The following is a 19,370-nucleotide window of genomic DNA, read 5'->3' as shown; positions in this document are numbered from 1 at the left end:
GAAGTGAAATTCAATATCAAGAAATGTAGTATAATGGAATTTGGAAAAAGTAAAAACAGGATATTGAGAGATTATAAAACTGGTGAAGAAGAGGTCAAAAAAGTAAACTCAGAAAAAGACCTTGGAGTGATGATAAGCATATTAATAAAATAGTCAGAGAAACCTATAATTTATTGAGGTCAATAAAAGTGGCATTTACCTATTTGGACAAGGAAATCATAAAAAAAAATTAACTACACTAATAAGACCAAAACTCAAGTATGCAGCAACACTATGGACACCCAGTGCCAAAAAGAATATAAAGAAGTTAGAAAGAATACAAAGAGCAACAACAAAGCTGGCACCAACTCTTTTCAAAATGACGTATGAACAAAGACTGTCCAAATTAGAATTACCAACATTGGAAAAAAGAAGGGAAACAGGAGACCTACTATCTATAGAATTATGAAGGGAATGGAAATCTTAGACAAGAATGATTTATTGAAATGGGACAATGGAAAAACTAAAGGACACGAAAAGAAACAAAAAAGATAATTACAGAATAGATCTGAAAAAAATAGCCTCCCACACAGAGTGATAGATACTTGGAACAAATTGGACAAAGAAACAGTGTGTGCAAACACTATTCAAGATTTTAAGAAAAAACTTGATGCTGAGAGATACAAAGACGGGTCACCACGAGCAAAGCTCCCTTCCCGTATAATACAACTAGGTAAATACAACTAGGTAAATACACACACACTGCCTACCAAACACATGATAACAACTCCAACAGCATTCTACTTAAACATTTACAACCTAGCCTTAGTACCAGCAACATCATTATCATACACTAGGGTTTGGGGGGAGGGGTTTACCTCACTCACACAGTCATTCCCCATGGTTTTCAAGAGTAAACCTGGTCCTGTACAATGGAAAGAGCTCAGTATGATGAAGTCAAAGCTTTAATATCCCTGACAGACACTCCAATCCAAGTAACACTATACAGAACATTTAAAACTAGTGGTTTACATTCCACCTCTATGATACCACACAGGAAATAATGGAAAGAATAGTAAGACAATTGAAAGTACACCTATTCCTCAATTTATCAGACAAAAAGGGGAGATATCAGTCCAATGAATATAATAGATATCAGTCCAATGAATATAATAAATTTAACATATTTATCGCAATTTAATATCAGACTTAACAAAGATCGTGAAGACAGTTTCTCAATATACTGTGATATGTGTATACATTTTTTTAGGGGGGGGGGACTCAGAAATTCACTCTCAGTTACTGGATTTTGTCTGTTGCCAACAAAATTCATAAAATGGGGCCTGTTAAATCAAGGTGCTGAGTGTACTAACAGGTTATGAAAACCATTAATGGTACAAAATTCAATATCTCCACACTAATAGTGACCTTCAATCAATCACAATGCCCAATTTGCACAAATGTAGGTTAGTTAAGATAAGAAATACAGACTACATCTCCATGTTTCTGCTTCAAGTGCCAGTGCTTTCGACAAACTTGGCAATGATGTCACCATCTAAAACACATGTGTCCACCACAACCCTCCCCCACAAACACATTCAATCCCTTCCCTCATACACCCCAAAACCAACAACCCTTCCCTTCCAAGAAAAGATTCACCCTCTCCACAAGAAACAACAGATACAATGAAGGACAATGAACTACATCTGACCAGTAAACTCTCCAACCCAAAATCACAAACCAATCCCCCTCCAAACAACCAAAGTAAATCCTCCCCATCCACAATACTTACTGGAGCACTCGCAGCCTCAGTTTCCCTTCTATGAAAAAATTATCTGACACTCCCCAACTCTCTCCCCTAAAAACATTAATCTTATGATGTTATATACCTCGACTTTAGCAAAGTGTTTGACAAGGTGCACATGGCATAGGAAGAAAAGTTTTTGAATGGATTAGAGCATAGTGACAGAAAACAGCAGGTAACCATATACAGTGTAAAATCCAAATGGGGTTGTGTTACTAGTGGAGTTCCCCAGGGCTCGGTTTTGTGACCCTTATTGTTAATTATGTATACAAATGACTTGGACAATGGTATTAATTGTGATGTTAGCAAGCCTGTGGACGACACTAAAACTGGAAACCTTATTAGGTTGGGGGAAGATGCTAGGATACTGCAGGAGGCTCTTAAATTGTTTGGATTGTTGGAGTAATGGCAAATGGACCTCAATATCTCAAAGTGCAGTGTGTTGAATATAGGATTACACAACACAGCTAACAGGTATAGCTTAGATAACACCATACTAAAAACAACAGAATGTGTAAAGGATTTAGGAGTGTTAGTGAGTCTGGACCTTCAATCCAAGAAACAATGCACAAGTACCTAGAACAGGGCTAACAGGACATTAGGATTAATTTTCAGAATGATAACAAACAAAAGTGCAGAGGTAATCATTAAACTCTGACAAAAGTTAGACCCATCCTTGCCTATGCAGTACAGTTTTAGTCTCTGTCCTAATGAATAAATATTAATTCACTAGTATTAGTACAGAGAAGAATGGCCAAAATTATACAAGGGCTTAGAAATTTTCTATACAGAAAGGCTTAAGCACCTTAACTTATGCTCTCTGGAAAGATGAAGAGTGAAGGGTGATCTAATATAGGTGTTCAAAAGGGTCAAAGGCTTTACAAAGGGTAATGCAGGCAAGGTCATCATATTACAACAGGGAAGGGACTTGTAGTAATGGATTTAAATTGGACAAATTTAGGTTTAAGAAGGAAATAGGCAAGAACTGGTTTTCATACAGAGTAAATGGAATGAATGGAATAGACTTAGTAACTATATAGTTAGCACTGAAACAACAGGCTGTTGTAAAATAAGATTGGACAACTTTATGGATAGGGATGAAAGGTGGTAAGGGATACGGAACTCCCTAGTGTAGGCCTTATGGTCTTTTGCAGTCTCCCCCATTCTTATGTTCATATGACTCTCCCCCAAACTCAAAATCACTGCTTCCTTTCAACTTAGTTTCACTTAATGCTAACACATCCATCTTCCTTCTCATAAACATACTGCCAATCTCTTCCCTTTTACTCTCATCTGCCCCACAACTATGCACATTTAATGACCCAATTTTTAGAGTTCTATTTGGAGTTCTCCCACTCTCTCTTGTGCTTTGACTTCTTGTAGGATGAGCATAAAGAACAGAATTCCTAGTCCCATCACTCCATCCCACTCAGTTGTCCTTTATGATATATTAGACAACTTTATGGATGGGGATGACAGGTGTTATATAGAGCAAACACTGGTAGAATTCTTTCCTCCCCATCTACCACAGGGTAGGTAGAGATAGATTCATGGAAGTGGTAAAGGACACTTTTATGGGAACAGCATAAAGGAGGGACAGTTATAGTACAAAAGTCGTATTATTCCTCTTTAAATAAAGATTTTACTCTAACCCAGACAAATGATGTCTAGCTCCATTGCATAGGGGTGCTCCAAAATAATCTTTAAAGCACTGGCTGTATGTTACCATGCAGTCAATACCCCAGTATTCATAATAATCATAATCATAACACATACATACATACATGCTTAAGCGAGACACAGACGTGAATAGACATGGGTAGACAGCTAGAAAACGAGCTCTTGTACAGCACTTTTTCAATAACAACAAAAGGAAACACCTAGTTGTACTTACAAAAGAGAAGCAGTTGTGTTTATCGAGTGACCAAAACGGTAAAATAAGTTTCAAGTAAATAGTGTATTAATACACAAAATGGAGAAAAAAAAAGAAGAAAAAGTGAACCAACAAAGAGAGGTTTGGACATGAGCAGAGTCAAGTCACTGCTGGGGGTAATACAAAAAATATCATGATGATTGATACCCTGAAATCAACTCAAAGGAGGGGCACCAATGTTTTTTTCAGGATTTCCAAAAGAGGATTATTAGGTTGAGGTTTAGATTTGGAGAGAGAAACTAGGTATAAAAATGTACTAAGAAATCAGGATATTGCTGATTTGATGAAGGAATTAATAGATTTGAAAGATGAATATAGGGCAATGTACAGAGAGATAAACCAGCTACAAAGAGCTAATGACGAGATAAACAAATATGGTCACTTAAATATGGTCAGAAGTGATAACAAAAGAATGAAAAATAAATGTAAATGTAAAAATGAAGTGTTGAAAAAAGAAGTCAAAGATCAAATACAAGCAGTGACTGAAAAAGTGGGAGAAACAATTAAGGAAACAGATCTCCTAGAAATAAAGAATCAATGGAAGCTAGAACAAGATAATCAGAAAATAACATTTAAAGAAGTAGTACATCAGCAAGTAGAGGAAAATGCTAAAGAAATGGTAATTAAAGAAAATGAAAACTGGGTAAGAGACAGCAGTTTAAAAAAAAAAGTATATTGTAGTTTTTTATATTAAAGAAAAACATAATGTACACAAATACCAAAGACAAAAAGAATAGAGAGAAATTGTAAAAGCAATTCTGAGAGAGATACAAGAGGAGGGACAGATAATTGACAAAGAGATAGAAGTACATAGAATGGCACAGTACTGAGAAAAACACTATGGGTCACTAAAAATCAAACTAAGGTCTCAAATGATAGCTGAAGAAGTACTATCAAAAGCAGCAATGCTGGCAAATAGTGAAAATTACAAAAATGTATAGCTAATAAAAGAAATGAGCAATGAGGAAAAAAAGAAAGAAAAGACACTTAGAAATGAAGCAACTGAAAAAATGAGAGAAGAATGGAGACTGAAAAGAATGAGGTTTTTTTTAGCGTACTAGACCTGAGTCTGAGAAAATGGTACATCAAAAAAAAAAAACAAGGAAATGTAGAAAAAGAGAAATCAAAATTAAAATTAACATATAATAACATAGACGGCATGATTTCAGGACTAAACAAATTAAACAACTATCTCTCAGTAGAGAAACCAGACAATGGGAATTGTGGAGCCAAAATTAAAAGGTCCACTACCATCAAATACTGTGGGATAAGGTCTATACAACCATTGGGCAAAAATTAGAATGGAGAAACAGAATGGAGTCATGTTTTTTGACTAAGAAAGGCTTAAATGTGACAACAATAACAGAAGGAAAAAATAATGTGGAATTGATTATGATTAAAGTTGAAAACAGAGACATGAAAAGTAGAAAATTTGTAGTAATATATGTGCCTCCAAAAAAACAGTATTGGACAGATAGTGATCATTCCAAAATTTTGGAAGACACAGAGAATGCATTGATTGAATTACTGAAAGAAGGAAACATAGTAATTATGAGTAGCTTTAATTCAAAAGAAATATGTTGGGAAGAAATGACTGTGAAAGGTGTAGACCTTTGGGGAAATATTCTACTGGATATGACCATTGAATACACATTGACTCAATGGGTAAAGGTAAATACCAGGTATAGAAACAATGCAGAACCATCAAGACTAGATTTAATATTTACATCAGAGCCTGAAATTGTGGATAAAATAAAATACAGGACACCAATTGGGAAGAGCGACCACATACTAATAAGAGTTCGAACTAAAAGAACAGATTGATTTGAGAAGAAATGAGAAACATAGAAAAGGAAGACTAATGTACAACAAAATGGATTTTGAGAAATTCAGAAAAATCTTTCAAAATGCAAACTGGGAAAACTTCTTAAACAAAGAAACAACGATGGAAGAGAAATGGAACAAATTAAAAGAAAATTATAATGAGGGAATGGACAAATACATACCAAAGAAGAAACAAGAACAGGTGTACATAAGGTGTTGATACAACAAAAAATGTAACAAGGCTAAAGATAGAAGAGACAAAACCTGGAAAAGATGGAAAAAAAGACAAAAAAATTAGCAAGTGGCAAATATATATCAAAGAAATGAATATGTAAAAATATGCAGGGAAGAAAAGAGAAACTATGAAAAGGACATAATAGAAAAATGCAAGGACCAACCTAAACTATTCTACAGGTATGTGAATGACAAACTAAAAGATAAACATGAAATAGTGAAACTGCATCAAGGGAATAATGAATATATAGATGATGTAGAAATGGCTGAAATTATGAACAAACATTTTAAATCTGTATTCACAATTGAAAGTACACAAAATTGGGAGGAAAGACAGAGAGAACGATCTCCCCCAATGAAAGAAATAACTGTGACACAGAAGGAAATAAAGGATCAAATAAAAAGGCTTGACATCAGAAAATCACACAGGCCAGATGGAATTGCAAATTGGATATTAAAAGAATGTATAGATGAACTACATACAAAATACACAAGATAACTGTTTTCTCATTCAAAGAAGGAAAAGTACCACAGGACTGGAAAAATGCAAATAACTAATATACAAAGGAGGGGACAAGGAAAATCCAACTAACTATAGACCAGTCTCCCTTACCAGTACAATAGCAAAAATATGTGAAAAAGTTATCAAAAGTAACATTTGGAAGAGAATAATATACTAAATCCAAAACAATTTGGATTTAGACATGAAAGATCATGTGCCACAAACTTGATTTGCTTTTATTCTAGGCTAGTAGAAAAAATGCAAGAAGGGTTGATTGTGCCTTCTTAGATCTACAAAAAGCATTTGATAATGTACCACACAAAAAGCTACTAAGAAAAATTGAAATAATAGGTGGAGTACAAGGAAAGTTATTGGAATGGATGAAAGATTTCTTTAATGGGAGAAAAATGAGAGTGGTATTTAGACACAAGAACTCAACCTGGGAAACAGTTATAAGTGGAGTCCCAGAAAGTTCTGTATTGGCTCCAATAATGTTTGCCATATATATAAATGACATGGATAAAGGTGTGGAATGTTATATGAACTTCTTTGCAGATGATGCAAAACTACTAAAGGGAGTAAGTACAAAGGAAGGTTGTAAATCACTACAAAAAGACCTGAATAAAGTCTGGGAATGGAGTCAAAAGTGTGAAGTGAACTTCAACATCAAGAAATGTAGTATAATGGAATTTGGAAAAAGTAAAAATAGAATATTGGGACAATATAAAATTTGTACAAAGGAAGTTAAAAAAATTAACTCAGAAAGGGACCTAGAAGTATTATAAGCAATGACATGGCACGAGAGAAACATATCAATAAAATAGTTGTAGAAACTTTCAATTTACTAAGATCAATGAAAGTGGCCTTTGACTACCTGGATGAAGACCTAGTACTACATACATACATACATACATACATATACCAAGGCTTTTGAATACACTCCACACCCCAAATACCTAGTACTAAAAAGAATATAAAGATATTAGAAAGAATTCAAAGAGCAATGACAAAGATGGCACCAACACTCTCCAAACTGACATACGAACAAAGATTGTCCAAACTCAAACTACCAACCCTGGAACAAAGAAAAGAAAGAGGAGATCCACTGACCATCTACAGAATTATGAAAGGGATGGAAGTCCTCGATAGAGATGATTTACTAAAGTGGGATAAAAGAAAAAGAAGAGGACATGAAAAGAAACTCAAAAAGGATAGTTATAGAAGAGATCTGAAAAAGAATAGCTTCCCACACAGAATGGTGGATATCTGGAATAAATTGGATGAGGAAACAGTGAGTGCAAAAACTATACAAGAATTTAAGAACAAACTTGATGCTGAGATACAAAGATGGGTCACTCCAAGCATAGCTCTCTTCTTGTAAAATACAACTAGATAAATAAATACATACATATACCAACAGCTTTTCCCTCCTTACAAGGGAGGTAGCCAAAATTAAAGGCATAAAATCCACTCCCACCCATTTCATTCCCACATACTCCACTCCCATTTACCACCCTCCCTCCCTTTTTATCTTGGCTCCTCCTACATGACAGGTCATCCCTGCATCTCGCCCACTGCCCTGGGTCAGAGGCATTGTAGCAATGATAAAAAAAAAATAAAAAAAAAAATAAATACTACTACTACTACTACCACATACATACATATACCAAGGCTTTTTCCCCCTTACAAGGAAGGTAGCCAAAAAGGAAAAGGCATAAAATCATTCACACCCATTCCATCCCTGAATACACTCCACACACCTCCACCCTCCCTCTTATCTTAGCATCTCCTGGATGACGGATCATCCCTGCACCTTGTCCACTGCCCAGGGTCAGAAGCAGTGTCGCAAGACACAGCACATCCACAGCAAGGCCGCTTCATTAAATCGACAACCCCCCCTCTCCGTCCCCCCATGCATAAAAGGAGAAGACGGGGAGAAATACCTTCGGGCTGCGTCGAATTTTGCTCACACATACTACCTCACCCCCCATCCACCCGCCCATTCCACCTCATGCATCACAACATCATCCATATACAAACATTCTCCATTCACCTCTGTCTTCTGTCCTCTCCCGTCCTTCCTCAACAGACATTCCCATCTTCCCCAAAGCCCCCTTCACCCCATCCATCCATCTCATCCTAGGACGTCCCCTCATGTTCACTCCCTCCACATCTGCCTTCCATACCTCTTTTATTAGTCTTTCTTCACTCATTCTTTCCATGTGTCCAAACCATCCTAATACTCTTTCATCAACCCTATCTCCCAACTCCCTTTCCACCCCCGTTCTTCTCCTCACCTCCTCATTTCTCACCCTATCTAGCCTAGTAACCCCCATCATACTTCTCAGACACCTCATCTCAAACACATTCAAACTCCTTCTCTCTTCCTCTCTTATGTTCCATGTTTCTGCCCCATACAGTGCCGTTGGCACAATCACTCCTTCATACAGTCTCCTCTTAGCATCCATTCCCAAATGTCTATTCCTCATTACATTCTTCAATCCACCAACGCATTTACTCGCTTCTCTCAATCTACATTCTACCTCCACCTTCACTCCACCTTTTCCTGCCACATTTGCACACAAGTATCTAAAAATATCCACTTCCTCCTGTCGCTCTCCCTTAATGCTCACTTCCAGTCTACTGCCACTTTCTCCCCTTGTACATCTCATCACCTTACTTTTACCCACATTTATCTTTAGCTTTCTTCTATCACATACTCTTCCAAACTGTCACCAACTTCCTCAGTCCCTCCTCTGATCCTGCCACAAGTGCAGTGTCATCAGCAAACAACAGCTGGCTCACCTCCCACTTTTCTCCATTTTCTTTAACCATCTCCAATCCCTGACCCACTACCCTTGCATTTACCTCTCGCACTACCCCATCCATGTATAAGTTGAACAGCCAGGGCGACATAACGCATCCTTGACGAAGTCCCACCTTTACCTCGAACCACTCACTCTCTCCATTTCTAATCCTGACACAAGCTCTACTACTCTCATAAAAACTCTTGACAGCTCCTAGAAGCTTTCCTCCTATCCCATATATCTGCATAACCTCCCACAGTGCCTTTCTGTCTACCCTATCATAAGCCTTTTCCAGATCCATAAAAGCCCAAAAAAACATCCTTCCCCTTTCCTATAGCTTTCTCACATATTTGTCTTACCACAAAGATCTGATCTACACAACCTCTACCCATCCTAAATCCACACTGTTCCTCACCAATTACTCCCTCTCTTCCTCTCCTAATCCTCTCAATCAAGATCCTCCCATAAGCCTTCCCAACTACACTTAACAAGCTAATCCCTCTGAAACTACTACATTCACACTTGTCCCCTTTTCCCTTGTAAAGTGGAACTATACAGGCACTCCTCCAGTCCTCCAGCACTCTACCCTCTCTCCAGCAAACATTAAATAACCTCACCAGCCAGTCCACCACCACTGTACCTCCGTTTTTTAGACATTCTGCATGGCATCCATCCAGACCAGGTGCCTTACCTGCTTTCATCATCTTAACAACTGCCTTCACTTCATCCTTCCTTATTTCTCCTCCATTTTCCTCACTCATCACAGTCATTTTCTTAGCATTTCCCACCCTATCCTCCTTCACATTTAGGAATTCCCTAAAATATTCTGCCCATCTTCCCCTTAGTGCCTTCTCTTCCATTATCATCTCTCCATCTGCACCTTTTACCTTTTCTTCTCTACTTGATTTGCCTCCTCTTCCTCTCTTAATTTCTTTCCAAAACATCTTTTTATTACTTTCAAAACTTTCTGTCATACTCTTACCCCCATTTCACATCTGCTCTCCTCTTTGCCTCCTTTACCTTTTGCTTAACTTTTCTTTTTCTTTTCTTTTTTGTACCTCTCATATGACTCCCTCGTCCTATATTGTAACCAATCTGTGAAAGCTCACTTCTCTTCTACAACCTTCTTTGTTTCCTCATCCCACCATTCACTACCCTTCCTTCTATTTCCTCCTGTCCTTCTTGTTCCACACACCATCCTTGCACACTTTGTGACTCCCTCCTTGAACCATCCCCATTCCTCCTCCACACCTAGCTCTACTCTATCCTTCACTCCCTCCCACTCCTCCTTCAGCTTCATCTTGTACTCCTTCTCCTTTTCCTTTTCATTTAAAGAGTTCACACTAAGCACCTCCCTACCTTTTGTCCCTTTCCTCTTTCTCCATCTATCCTCCACTCTCAACTTACCTTCCACAAAAAAATGATCTGATATTCCCCCACCCTCTCCCTTTAGCACATGTACATCCTTAACTCTTCCTATCATAGTCCTATTTACCACTACATAATCCATCAACGCTCTATCTACCACCCTTCCATCCACCACCCTCTCCCATGTGTACTTATGCTTGACTTTCTTCCGAAACACTGTATTTGCTGTCATCAACTCTCTTTCTAGACACATTTCCACCATCAACTCTCCACTACGATTCTTTCCTGGAACTCCACATTTCCCAACCACTCCATCAATCGGACCATTTCCTACCCTAGCATTAAGGTCTCCCAGTACATTGACATTTCTCCCTAAATCCTCTATGCACTCATTTAAATCTATCCAAAAGGCCTCCCTTTCTTCTACAGTCTTCTCACTGCCAGGCCCATATGCACTTACAAAGACCCACATCTCCTTTCCCAGTTTCACCTTCATCCACATTATCCTTGAGGAAACCTCCTTCCACTCCACTACACGTTTACTACTACTACTACTACTACTACTACTACTAATAATAATGAATAAATAAATACATCAAAGAAATGTGGAAGTCAGAGGTGAAAGGAGTGAACATAAGGGGGTGACCAAGGATGAAATGGATGGATGGGGGTAAAAGAGGCATTGGGAAAAAGGGGAATGTCTGTTATGGAAGGGAGAAGACAGAAGACTGGGGTGAGTGGAGAATGGTTGCATATGGATGCTGTGATGCATGGAAGGGTGTGGGTGGGGGGATGGGTGGGGGTGAGGGAGAATGTATGAATGATATTTTGATGCAGCCCAAAGGGATTTCTCCCTATCTTCTCTTTTTCTGCACGAAGGGACAGAGAGAGGGGGTCGCTGATTAAATGAAGTGGTCTTGCTGTGGATGTGCTGTGTCTTGCTACATTGCTCTGACTCAGGGCATTGAGTGAGATGCAGAGATGACCCATCATCCAGGAGGAGCCAAGAAAAGAGGGAGGGAGGGGTAGTGAATGGGAATGGAGTATGTGAGGATGAAATGGGTGGGAGTGGATTTATGTCTTTGACTGACTCCTTTGTCAGGGAAAAAAAGCTGTTGGTATATGTATGTATAATAACAATAATACTCAAATCAACCCTTGAAAGACTAGTGTGACCATATGGTCACACAAATTTTTTTTTTGTATATATGCCATTAACACTAAAACAAGTACAGGATGGCAAAAAACAAGTACGCCACAAACTAGTGTATGATTCATTCTGCAAGAACTTATGCAGTAAACGTTTATAACATTTAAGATAATAAACATGAATTTAATAAAAATCTAAACAAAAATAATTCAGTCCTTAGAGGGTTAATAAACAGTAATAATGACAATAACGACTTACCTGCACAACACGTATAAAACTGCAGTCCACACAATCCCATGGGTTGCCAGCCAGTCTCAGCAGCCAAATGTATTTATCACTGTTCTTCTTTACTATATACTCCAGTACTGCTATTGGTAACTGAAGCATATCAACCAATATTTTTTTTAGTTATCTTGTGTCAAATAATAATGATTGTTGCCTTGAGGAAAACCTGCAGCCCCACAGTAGCTAGAAAAAGTCCTTGGGACCTCTCATAGTTCACTCTGGGAAGAAACTATGGATTGTTGTCTATGTTACAACTTCATCTGTATTTCTTACACTTTCACACATGAAGAGTTGACAATGGGCAACTGGTCTCCTCTCCCTACCACTTTGAACCAGTGACAGAAACAGTCCTACACTGTCCAAAGTTTCTTCCCAGAGATCTGTGGGAGGTTCTGAGGACTGTTGCCAGTCAGTGGGGCTGTGAGTTTCCCACTTAGTGAAACTTGAGGCAACAATTGATTAATAGACCTAATCAATTAATGACAGACCAACAACTCAAGAGGATATGACAGCAGTACCCAATAGTATGACAGGACCAAACAGGAGGGTAGGGTGGGGGGAGGGGGATTTGGGCAAGGACCAAACAATTTCACTTTTAATGACATATGGGCCAGCTGAGTCACCACTAGATCATAACACTAACTTTTGAGAAGGAGTTGACAACAGTTGAATAGTATGATATTCATCTCACAAAGAGACTTCCAAAGTCAAGTGCCTCCCCTCATTTTCCTATACATTTTGTAAAAAGATTTTTTACTGAGCATAGAATGTCTAAAAAAAAAAAAAAGGAGGTACAGTTATGGTGGACTGGCTAGTGAAGTTATTTAATGTTTGTTTAAGAGAGGGTAGAGTGCCAGAGGACTGGAGGAGTGCTTGTATTGTTCCATTTTACAAGGGAAAAGGGGACAACTGTGAGTGTAGTAGTTTCAGAGGAATCAGTTTTATAAGTGTAGTTGGGAAGGCTTATGGGAGGGTCTTGATTGAGAGGATTAGGAGAGGAACAGAAGCAGGTAGGGGTTGTGTGGATCAGACTTTTGTGGTAAGACAGATATGTGAGAAAGCTATAGGAAAAGCGAAGGATGTTTATTGGGCCCTTATGGATTTAGAAAAGGTTTATAACAGGGATAGACAGGAAGGCACTGTGGAAGGTATTGCAGATATATGGGATAGGAGGAAAGCTGTTAAGAGTAGTCAAGAGTTTTAAGAGAGTAGTAGACCCTGTGTTAGAATCAGAAATGGAGAGAGTGAGTGGTTTGAGGTAAAGGTGGGACTTCGTCAGGGATGTGGTATGTAACCTTGGCTATTCAATTAATACATGGATGGGGTGGTGCGAGAGGTGAATGCAAGGGTAGTGGGTTAGGGATTGGAGATGGTTAAAGAAAATGGAGAAAAGTGGGAGATAAGCCAACTGTTGTTTGCTGATGACACTGTGCTTGTAGCAGGATCAGAGGAGGGATTGAGGAAGTTAGTGACAGAGTTTGGGAAGGTGTGTGAAAGAAGGAAGTTGAAGATAAATGTGGGTAAAAGTAAGGTGATGAGATGTACAAGGGGAGAAAGTGGCAGCAGACTGGAAGTGAGTATTAAGGGAGAGAGACTGGAGGTAGTGGATAGTTTTAGATACTTGGGTGCAAATGTGGCAGAAAAAGGTGGAGTGAAGGTGGAGGTAGAATGTAGATTGAGAGAAGCGAGTAAATGCCTTGGTGGATTAAAAAGTGTAACGAGAAATAGACATTTGGAAATGGATGCTAAGAGGAGACTATGTAAAAAAGTGATTGCGCTGACAGCACTGTACGGGGCAGGAACATTCTTTCCACCTCTGCCTTCCACAACTCTTTTACTAATCTTTCTTCATTCATTCTTTCCATGTGTCCAAACCATCCTAATACTCTTTCATCAACCCTATCTCCCAACTCCCTTTCCATCCCTGTTCTCCTCCTCACCTCCTCATTTCTCACTCTATCTAGCCTAGTAACCCCTATCATACTTCTCAGGCATTTCATCTCACATACATTCAAACTCTTTCTTCCTCTCTTATCCTCCATGTTCCTGCCCCATACAGTGCTGTCGGCACAATCACTCCTTCATATAATCTCCTCTTAGCATCCATTCCCAGATGTCTATTTCTCAATATACTTTTTAATCCCCCAAAGGCATTTACTTGCTTTTTTCAATCTACATTCTACCTCCACCTGCACTCCTCCCTTTCCTGCCACATTCACACCCAACTATCTAAAACTATCCACACTTCCAGTCTCTCTCCCTTAATACTCACTTCCAGTCTGCTGCCACTTTCTCCCCTTGTACATCTCATCACCTTACTTTTAACCACATTTATCTTCAACTTCCTTTTTTCACACACCTTCCCAAACTCTCACTAACTTCCTCAATCCCTACTCTGATCCTGCTACAAGCACAGTGTCGCCAGCAAACAACAGTTGGCTTATCTTCCACTTTTCTCCATTTTCTTTAACCATCTCCAATCCCTGACCCACTACCCTTGCATTCACCTCTCACACCACCCCATCCATGTATAAATTGAACAGCCAGGGCGACATAACACATCCTTGACTCAGTCCCACCTTTACCTCAAACCATTCACTCTCTCCATTTCTATTCCTAACACAATCTCCAATACTCTCTTAAAACTCTTGACTGCTCTTAACAGCTTTCCTCCTATCCCATATATCTGCAATACCTTCCACAGTGCCTTCCTGTCTACCCATGTCATAAGCCTTTTCCAGATCCATAAAAGCCCAAAAAACATCATTACCTTTTCCTATAGCTTTCTCACATATCTGTCTTACCACAAAAGTCTGATCCACACAACCCCTACCTGTCCTAAACCCACACTGTTCCTCACCAATTACTCCCTCTGTTCCTCTCCTAATCCTCTCAATCAAGATCCTCCCATAAGCCTTCCCAACTACACTTATAAAACTGATCCCTCTGAAACCACTACACTCACACTTGTCCCTGTTTCCCTTGTAAAGTGGAACTATACAAGCACTCCTCCAGTCCTCTGGCACTCTACCCTCTCTTAAACAAACATTAAATAACCTCACCAGCCAGTCCACCATTACTGTACCTCCTTTTTTTTCAGACATTCTGCATGGCATCCATCCAACCCAGGTGCCTTACCTGCTCCCATCATCTTAACACCTGCTTTCACTTCATCTTTCCTTATTTCTAATCCATTTTCCTCACTCATCATGGTCATTTTCTTAGCACTTCCCTCTACAACTACCTTTCCCTCCCTATCCTTCTTCACATTTAGCAATTCCCTAAGATACTCTGCCCACCATCCTCTCACTGCCTTCTTTTCCATTATCATCTCTCCATCTGCACCTTTTACCTTTTCTTCTCTACTTGATCTGCCTCCTTTTCCTCTTAATTTCTTTCCAAAACATTTTTTATTACTTTCAAAATTTTCTGTCACACTCTTACCCCGTTTCACATCTGCTCTCCTCTTTGCCTCCTTTATCTTATGCTTTACTTCTCTTCTCTTTACTTTGTACCTCTCATACGATTCCCTCATCCTAATTTGTAACCAATCTATGAAAGCCTGCTTCTCTTCTACACCCTTCTTTGCTTCCTCATCCCACCACTCACTACCCTTCCTTCTATTTCCTCCCATCCTCCTTGTTCCACACACCATCTTTGCACATCTTATGACTCCCTCCTTGAACCATCCCCATTCTTCCCCCACTCCTAGTTCTACTCTATCCTTCACTCCTTCCCACTCCTCTCTCAGCTTCTTATACTCCTTTTCTTTTTCATTTAAGCAGTTCACTCTAAGTGCCTCCCTAACTTCTGCCCTTTTCCTCTTTCTCCACCTATTCTCTACTCTCAACTTACCTTCCACAAAAATATTACCTCATATTCCCCAACTCTTTCCCCTTAGAACATGTACATCCTTAACTCTTCCTACAATACTCCTGGTTACCACTGCATAGTCCATTAATGCTCTATCTGCCACCCTTCCATCCACCACCCTCTCCCATGTGTACTTATGCTTGACTTTCTTCCTAAACACTATATTTTCTATCATCAACTCTCTTTCGAGACACATCTCCACCATCAACTCTCCACTATGATTTTTTCTTGAAACTCCATACTTCCCAATCACTCCGTTTATTTCTTCATTTCTTACCCTAGCATTAAGGTCTCCCAATACAACTACATTGACATTTCTCCTTAATTCCTCTATGCACTCATATAAATCCATCCAAAAAGCCTCCCTTTCCTCTATACTCTTCTCACTACCAGGCCCATATGCACTTACAAAAATTCACTTCTCCCTTCCCTGCTTCACCTTCATCCACATTAACCTTGAAGAAACCTCCTTCCATTCCACTACATGTAAAGATAATATACAGCAACAAAATCTTTTACCATGATAATCATCACTCCTAATCAAGCCATTAACAAAATGATGTATTTGCATACCTTTCTCAGTTGATTGTTTTCCAAGAACAATACAATTTCCTCTTTTCTATGGACGAAATCCAGAAAATGCTCTTCATCTATCTCTTCAATTTTGTTGTTACTCAGAAAAGCATGCTTAACATTTTTGTAGTTTGGATTTATGAACAAAGCATTAATATTCTGCAACTGATATATAAGCTTTATAAGTCTTCTGAAATATTAACACAACTTTTCTTTCAACATGTAAATTAATCACTACAAAGTACATATATATTCACATATCTCATATTCAACACATGTGAGGATCCAAATAGGTATCAAACAATTCAAGATAAAAAAAAAAAAAAAAAAAATCAGGTGGTCTGGGACCGGCACCCCCACCCCATCACATAATTTCTAATATCAAAGGAGTAACACTTACCTCATTCTTAACAAACTCAATACTTGTGGTTATTGGTGGAATTTGTTCAGGCATCTCTTTTAATCCAAGATTTGAACAGTTCACACGAACAAATGGCTCCTTTTTATTCATTTGAAAACCTGTAACACTACAATGACAATTGGGTGGGCAAAGTTCTTCTGTTATCTGAAAGAAATACATAGGTGGACTGTTAGTTTTTCATATCACATTCATGGTTTTCAACACACGAAATATGAAATTCTGTGAAGACACTGCCAGTGACAGCCAAGACAACTGTTATCATATCATATCCAATTATATTATTTCCCTTTTGTATATTCCCTTGTAAGGGCTGTGTCATGTTGCTATGGCTGTTCAATGTGTGCCTGGATGAGGTTATATGGGAGGTAAATGTGAGGGTAGGGGATTGGAGATGGAGAGAAGTAGGAGGTGAGCCAGTTGACTGTGGATGACACTGTGTGGTGACAGTTTGTAAAGGTATGCAACAGGATGTAGTTAAAAGTAAATGAGGGTAAAAGTAATGTGATGAGATGTACAAGAGCAGTGATATCACTGCTGTATATTTCAATTTCAGGCAGATTCAGGTCTCTTATGATTTTTTTTTAATCAGCTCTTTATCCATCTAATGAAAAACCACTTCTACTCATTCAATAATGTTTCACCAACAACCTTACTGACATCTGTCATGTGACAGGTTCTGTAACAACACTCCCAGACCTTTCTCCTATTTTATTTCTCTACATTGCTCAAGTCAGAGGCAATGCAACATGACAACACTTCCGCAGTGAAAAAGGGAACATATATGAATGAAGTACTTTTGGAGGGATTAGTTTTTGAGCACAGTTGGAAAGGCATATGGGAAGGTGTTCACTAAGATAATTAGGAGAGGAGCAGAGGAAGTAATTTGTGAGGAACAGTATGGGTTTAGGAAAAGCAGAGGGTGTGTGGATCAAATTCTTGTGGTAAGGCAGATATGTATGAAGTTTTGCAGAAAGTAAATATATTTTTGGACCTTTACAGATCTAGAGAAGACTAGTGCCATGGTTGACAGGAAGGTATTGTGGGAGATATTGATATATGGGACAGGGTGAAAGCAGTTAAGGGTACCCAAAAGCTTTCATATGAGTAGAGGAACTTGTGTTTCGGTTGAGAAATGTAAGAGTGAATGGTCTGAATTGAAGGTGGAGCTGTACCACAGTTGTTTAATGTGTACATGGATGGGGTGATGTAGATTTGTTTGTCTACATTGGGTTTGGAGGCGTTGAGACAAATAAAGTTGTGATTTGTTTTCTTTAATCTCTCCATCTAGACTGATCATCTCAAATAATTTTACAAGGAAAACATTGGCAGTTATCAATGGTGCTATTTACATATAGATTTAAATGGTGCCTGTTGCCAAATGAAAAAGTTATATAATCTATTCTCTACTATCTACTGCTTAATCTATTTCTACAATGTACAATACATGAACTGAGTATAGACACTCGGTATTCATGCATAGTTTAGATATACATACAAGAATAGAATACATATCAAAAATCATATCATTGTATGACAACTTGCAGTTGGCAATGGTGGATGCAGGTATCCTTCCATGCACAGCCAAATGACCATGGTGAGGTCAAACACAATAGGGGGTCCAATGGGAATTCTTTGGAGAGGTCATGATCTGACATCCTGTAGTTATAATGTGTGCATGGGTGCATGTGGATGCTGGACATCTAAGGGATTGAATATTTCTTTCAATCATCTTGCAATAGATGCTCAGCTCAGCTACCAATCACTGACCACAATCAAGTAAATAATCAAGGAAGATAAGAAATAATACAAGAATTTTGGACATATATATAAATACACAGTGTTTGAGCAATGGTGGTACTAGGAAATACTAATGATTAGAATAAAATTTACTTAATTTTTAAGAACATGTGGCAGCGGATATTATTTCCGTTCACCTAGGCAAAATGTAGTCTTCTGAATCTGTGGCTCAACTGCAAAGGTTGAAACAAGGGAGAGGAATAGGAGGAAGCAGTGGAGAGGATTGGTAATGGTCTTCTATTGTAGGGGTAGTAGGGGTAGTATGTCAAGGCCACAGGGGACTCTTTTGATATGATCTTTGTTCAATACAGTCTCTGTAAGACTGTGCAACCTGAGTGCTTTGACTTTATTCTTTGACTCATGTCTAATGATACTATAGGGTCCAGAGAATTAGGGGGAGAGTTTTGAGGTGGGTGTGTGCTTGAAGGAGTAAACAATGTCTCAAAGTTCAAAGGTATAAGCTCTGGCTGATTTGTTATGTAGATGTACCATTTTATCCTTAGTCAGATGAAGAGTATTATGGATTCTTTCAAAAAGATTATTGAAATTTGCTACTCTGACCTTGACATAATCACTGAAATTGTAAATGGGAGGTAATTCTGAAACAAGAAGGTCATATGGGAATCTTTTGTCTGAGCAATAGAGGATGAAAGGAGGTGATTCTGATACTGACCTGTTAATGTCACTGTTAATGCAAGCTTGAAGGGTGAAGATCAGAAGCAAGATGTCAAAGAACATTGAGAATCTTTCAGTTCTGGCATTCAACTAAGCCATTTGAACTAGGGTGGTAAGCAGTGATATTACATTTTGTTATTTGAAA

General features: G+C 38.6%; 1 protein-coding gene across 1 annotated transcript in view; it reads right to left on the bottom strand.

Moving 5' to 3' along the window:
• The window catches only part of LOC143038584 (protein halfway-like), a 99,194-nt gene that overhangs the window by 18,181 nt on the left and 61,643 nt on the right, over positions 1-19,370 (bottom strand). Inside the window, exons 8-10 of the mRNA XM_076207989.1 lie at positions 16,733-16,897; positions 16,333-16,497; positions 11,860-11,979 (exon numbers count right to left, since the gene is read on the bottom strand). Coding sequence (XP_076064104.1) covers positions 11,860-11,979; positions 16,333-16,497; positions 16,733-16,897 — 450 coding nt within the window. The remainder of the gene's footprint in view (positions 1-11,859; positions 11,980-16,332; positions 16,498-16,732; positions 16,898-19,370) is intronic.

The sequence above is a fragment of the Oratosquilla oratoria genome, chromosome 2, assembly GCF_046742065.1.
Source record: "Oratosquilla oratoria isolate Oo_2021 chromosome 2, ASM4674206v1, whole genome shotgun sequence".
Lineage (NCBI taxonomy): Eukaryota > Metazoa > Arthropoda > Malacostraca > Stomatopoda > Squillidae > Oratosquilla > Oratosquilla oratoria.
Note: the sequence above shows the minus strand (reverse complement) of the source record. Positions and strands in the feature narration are given on the sequence as shown.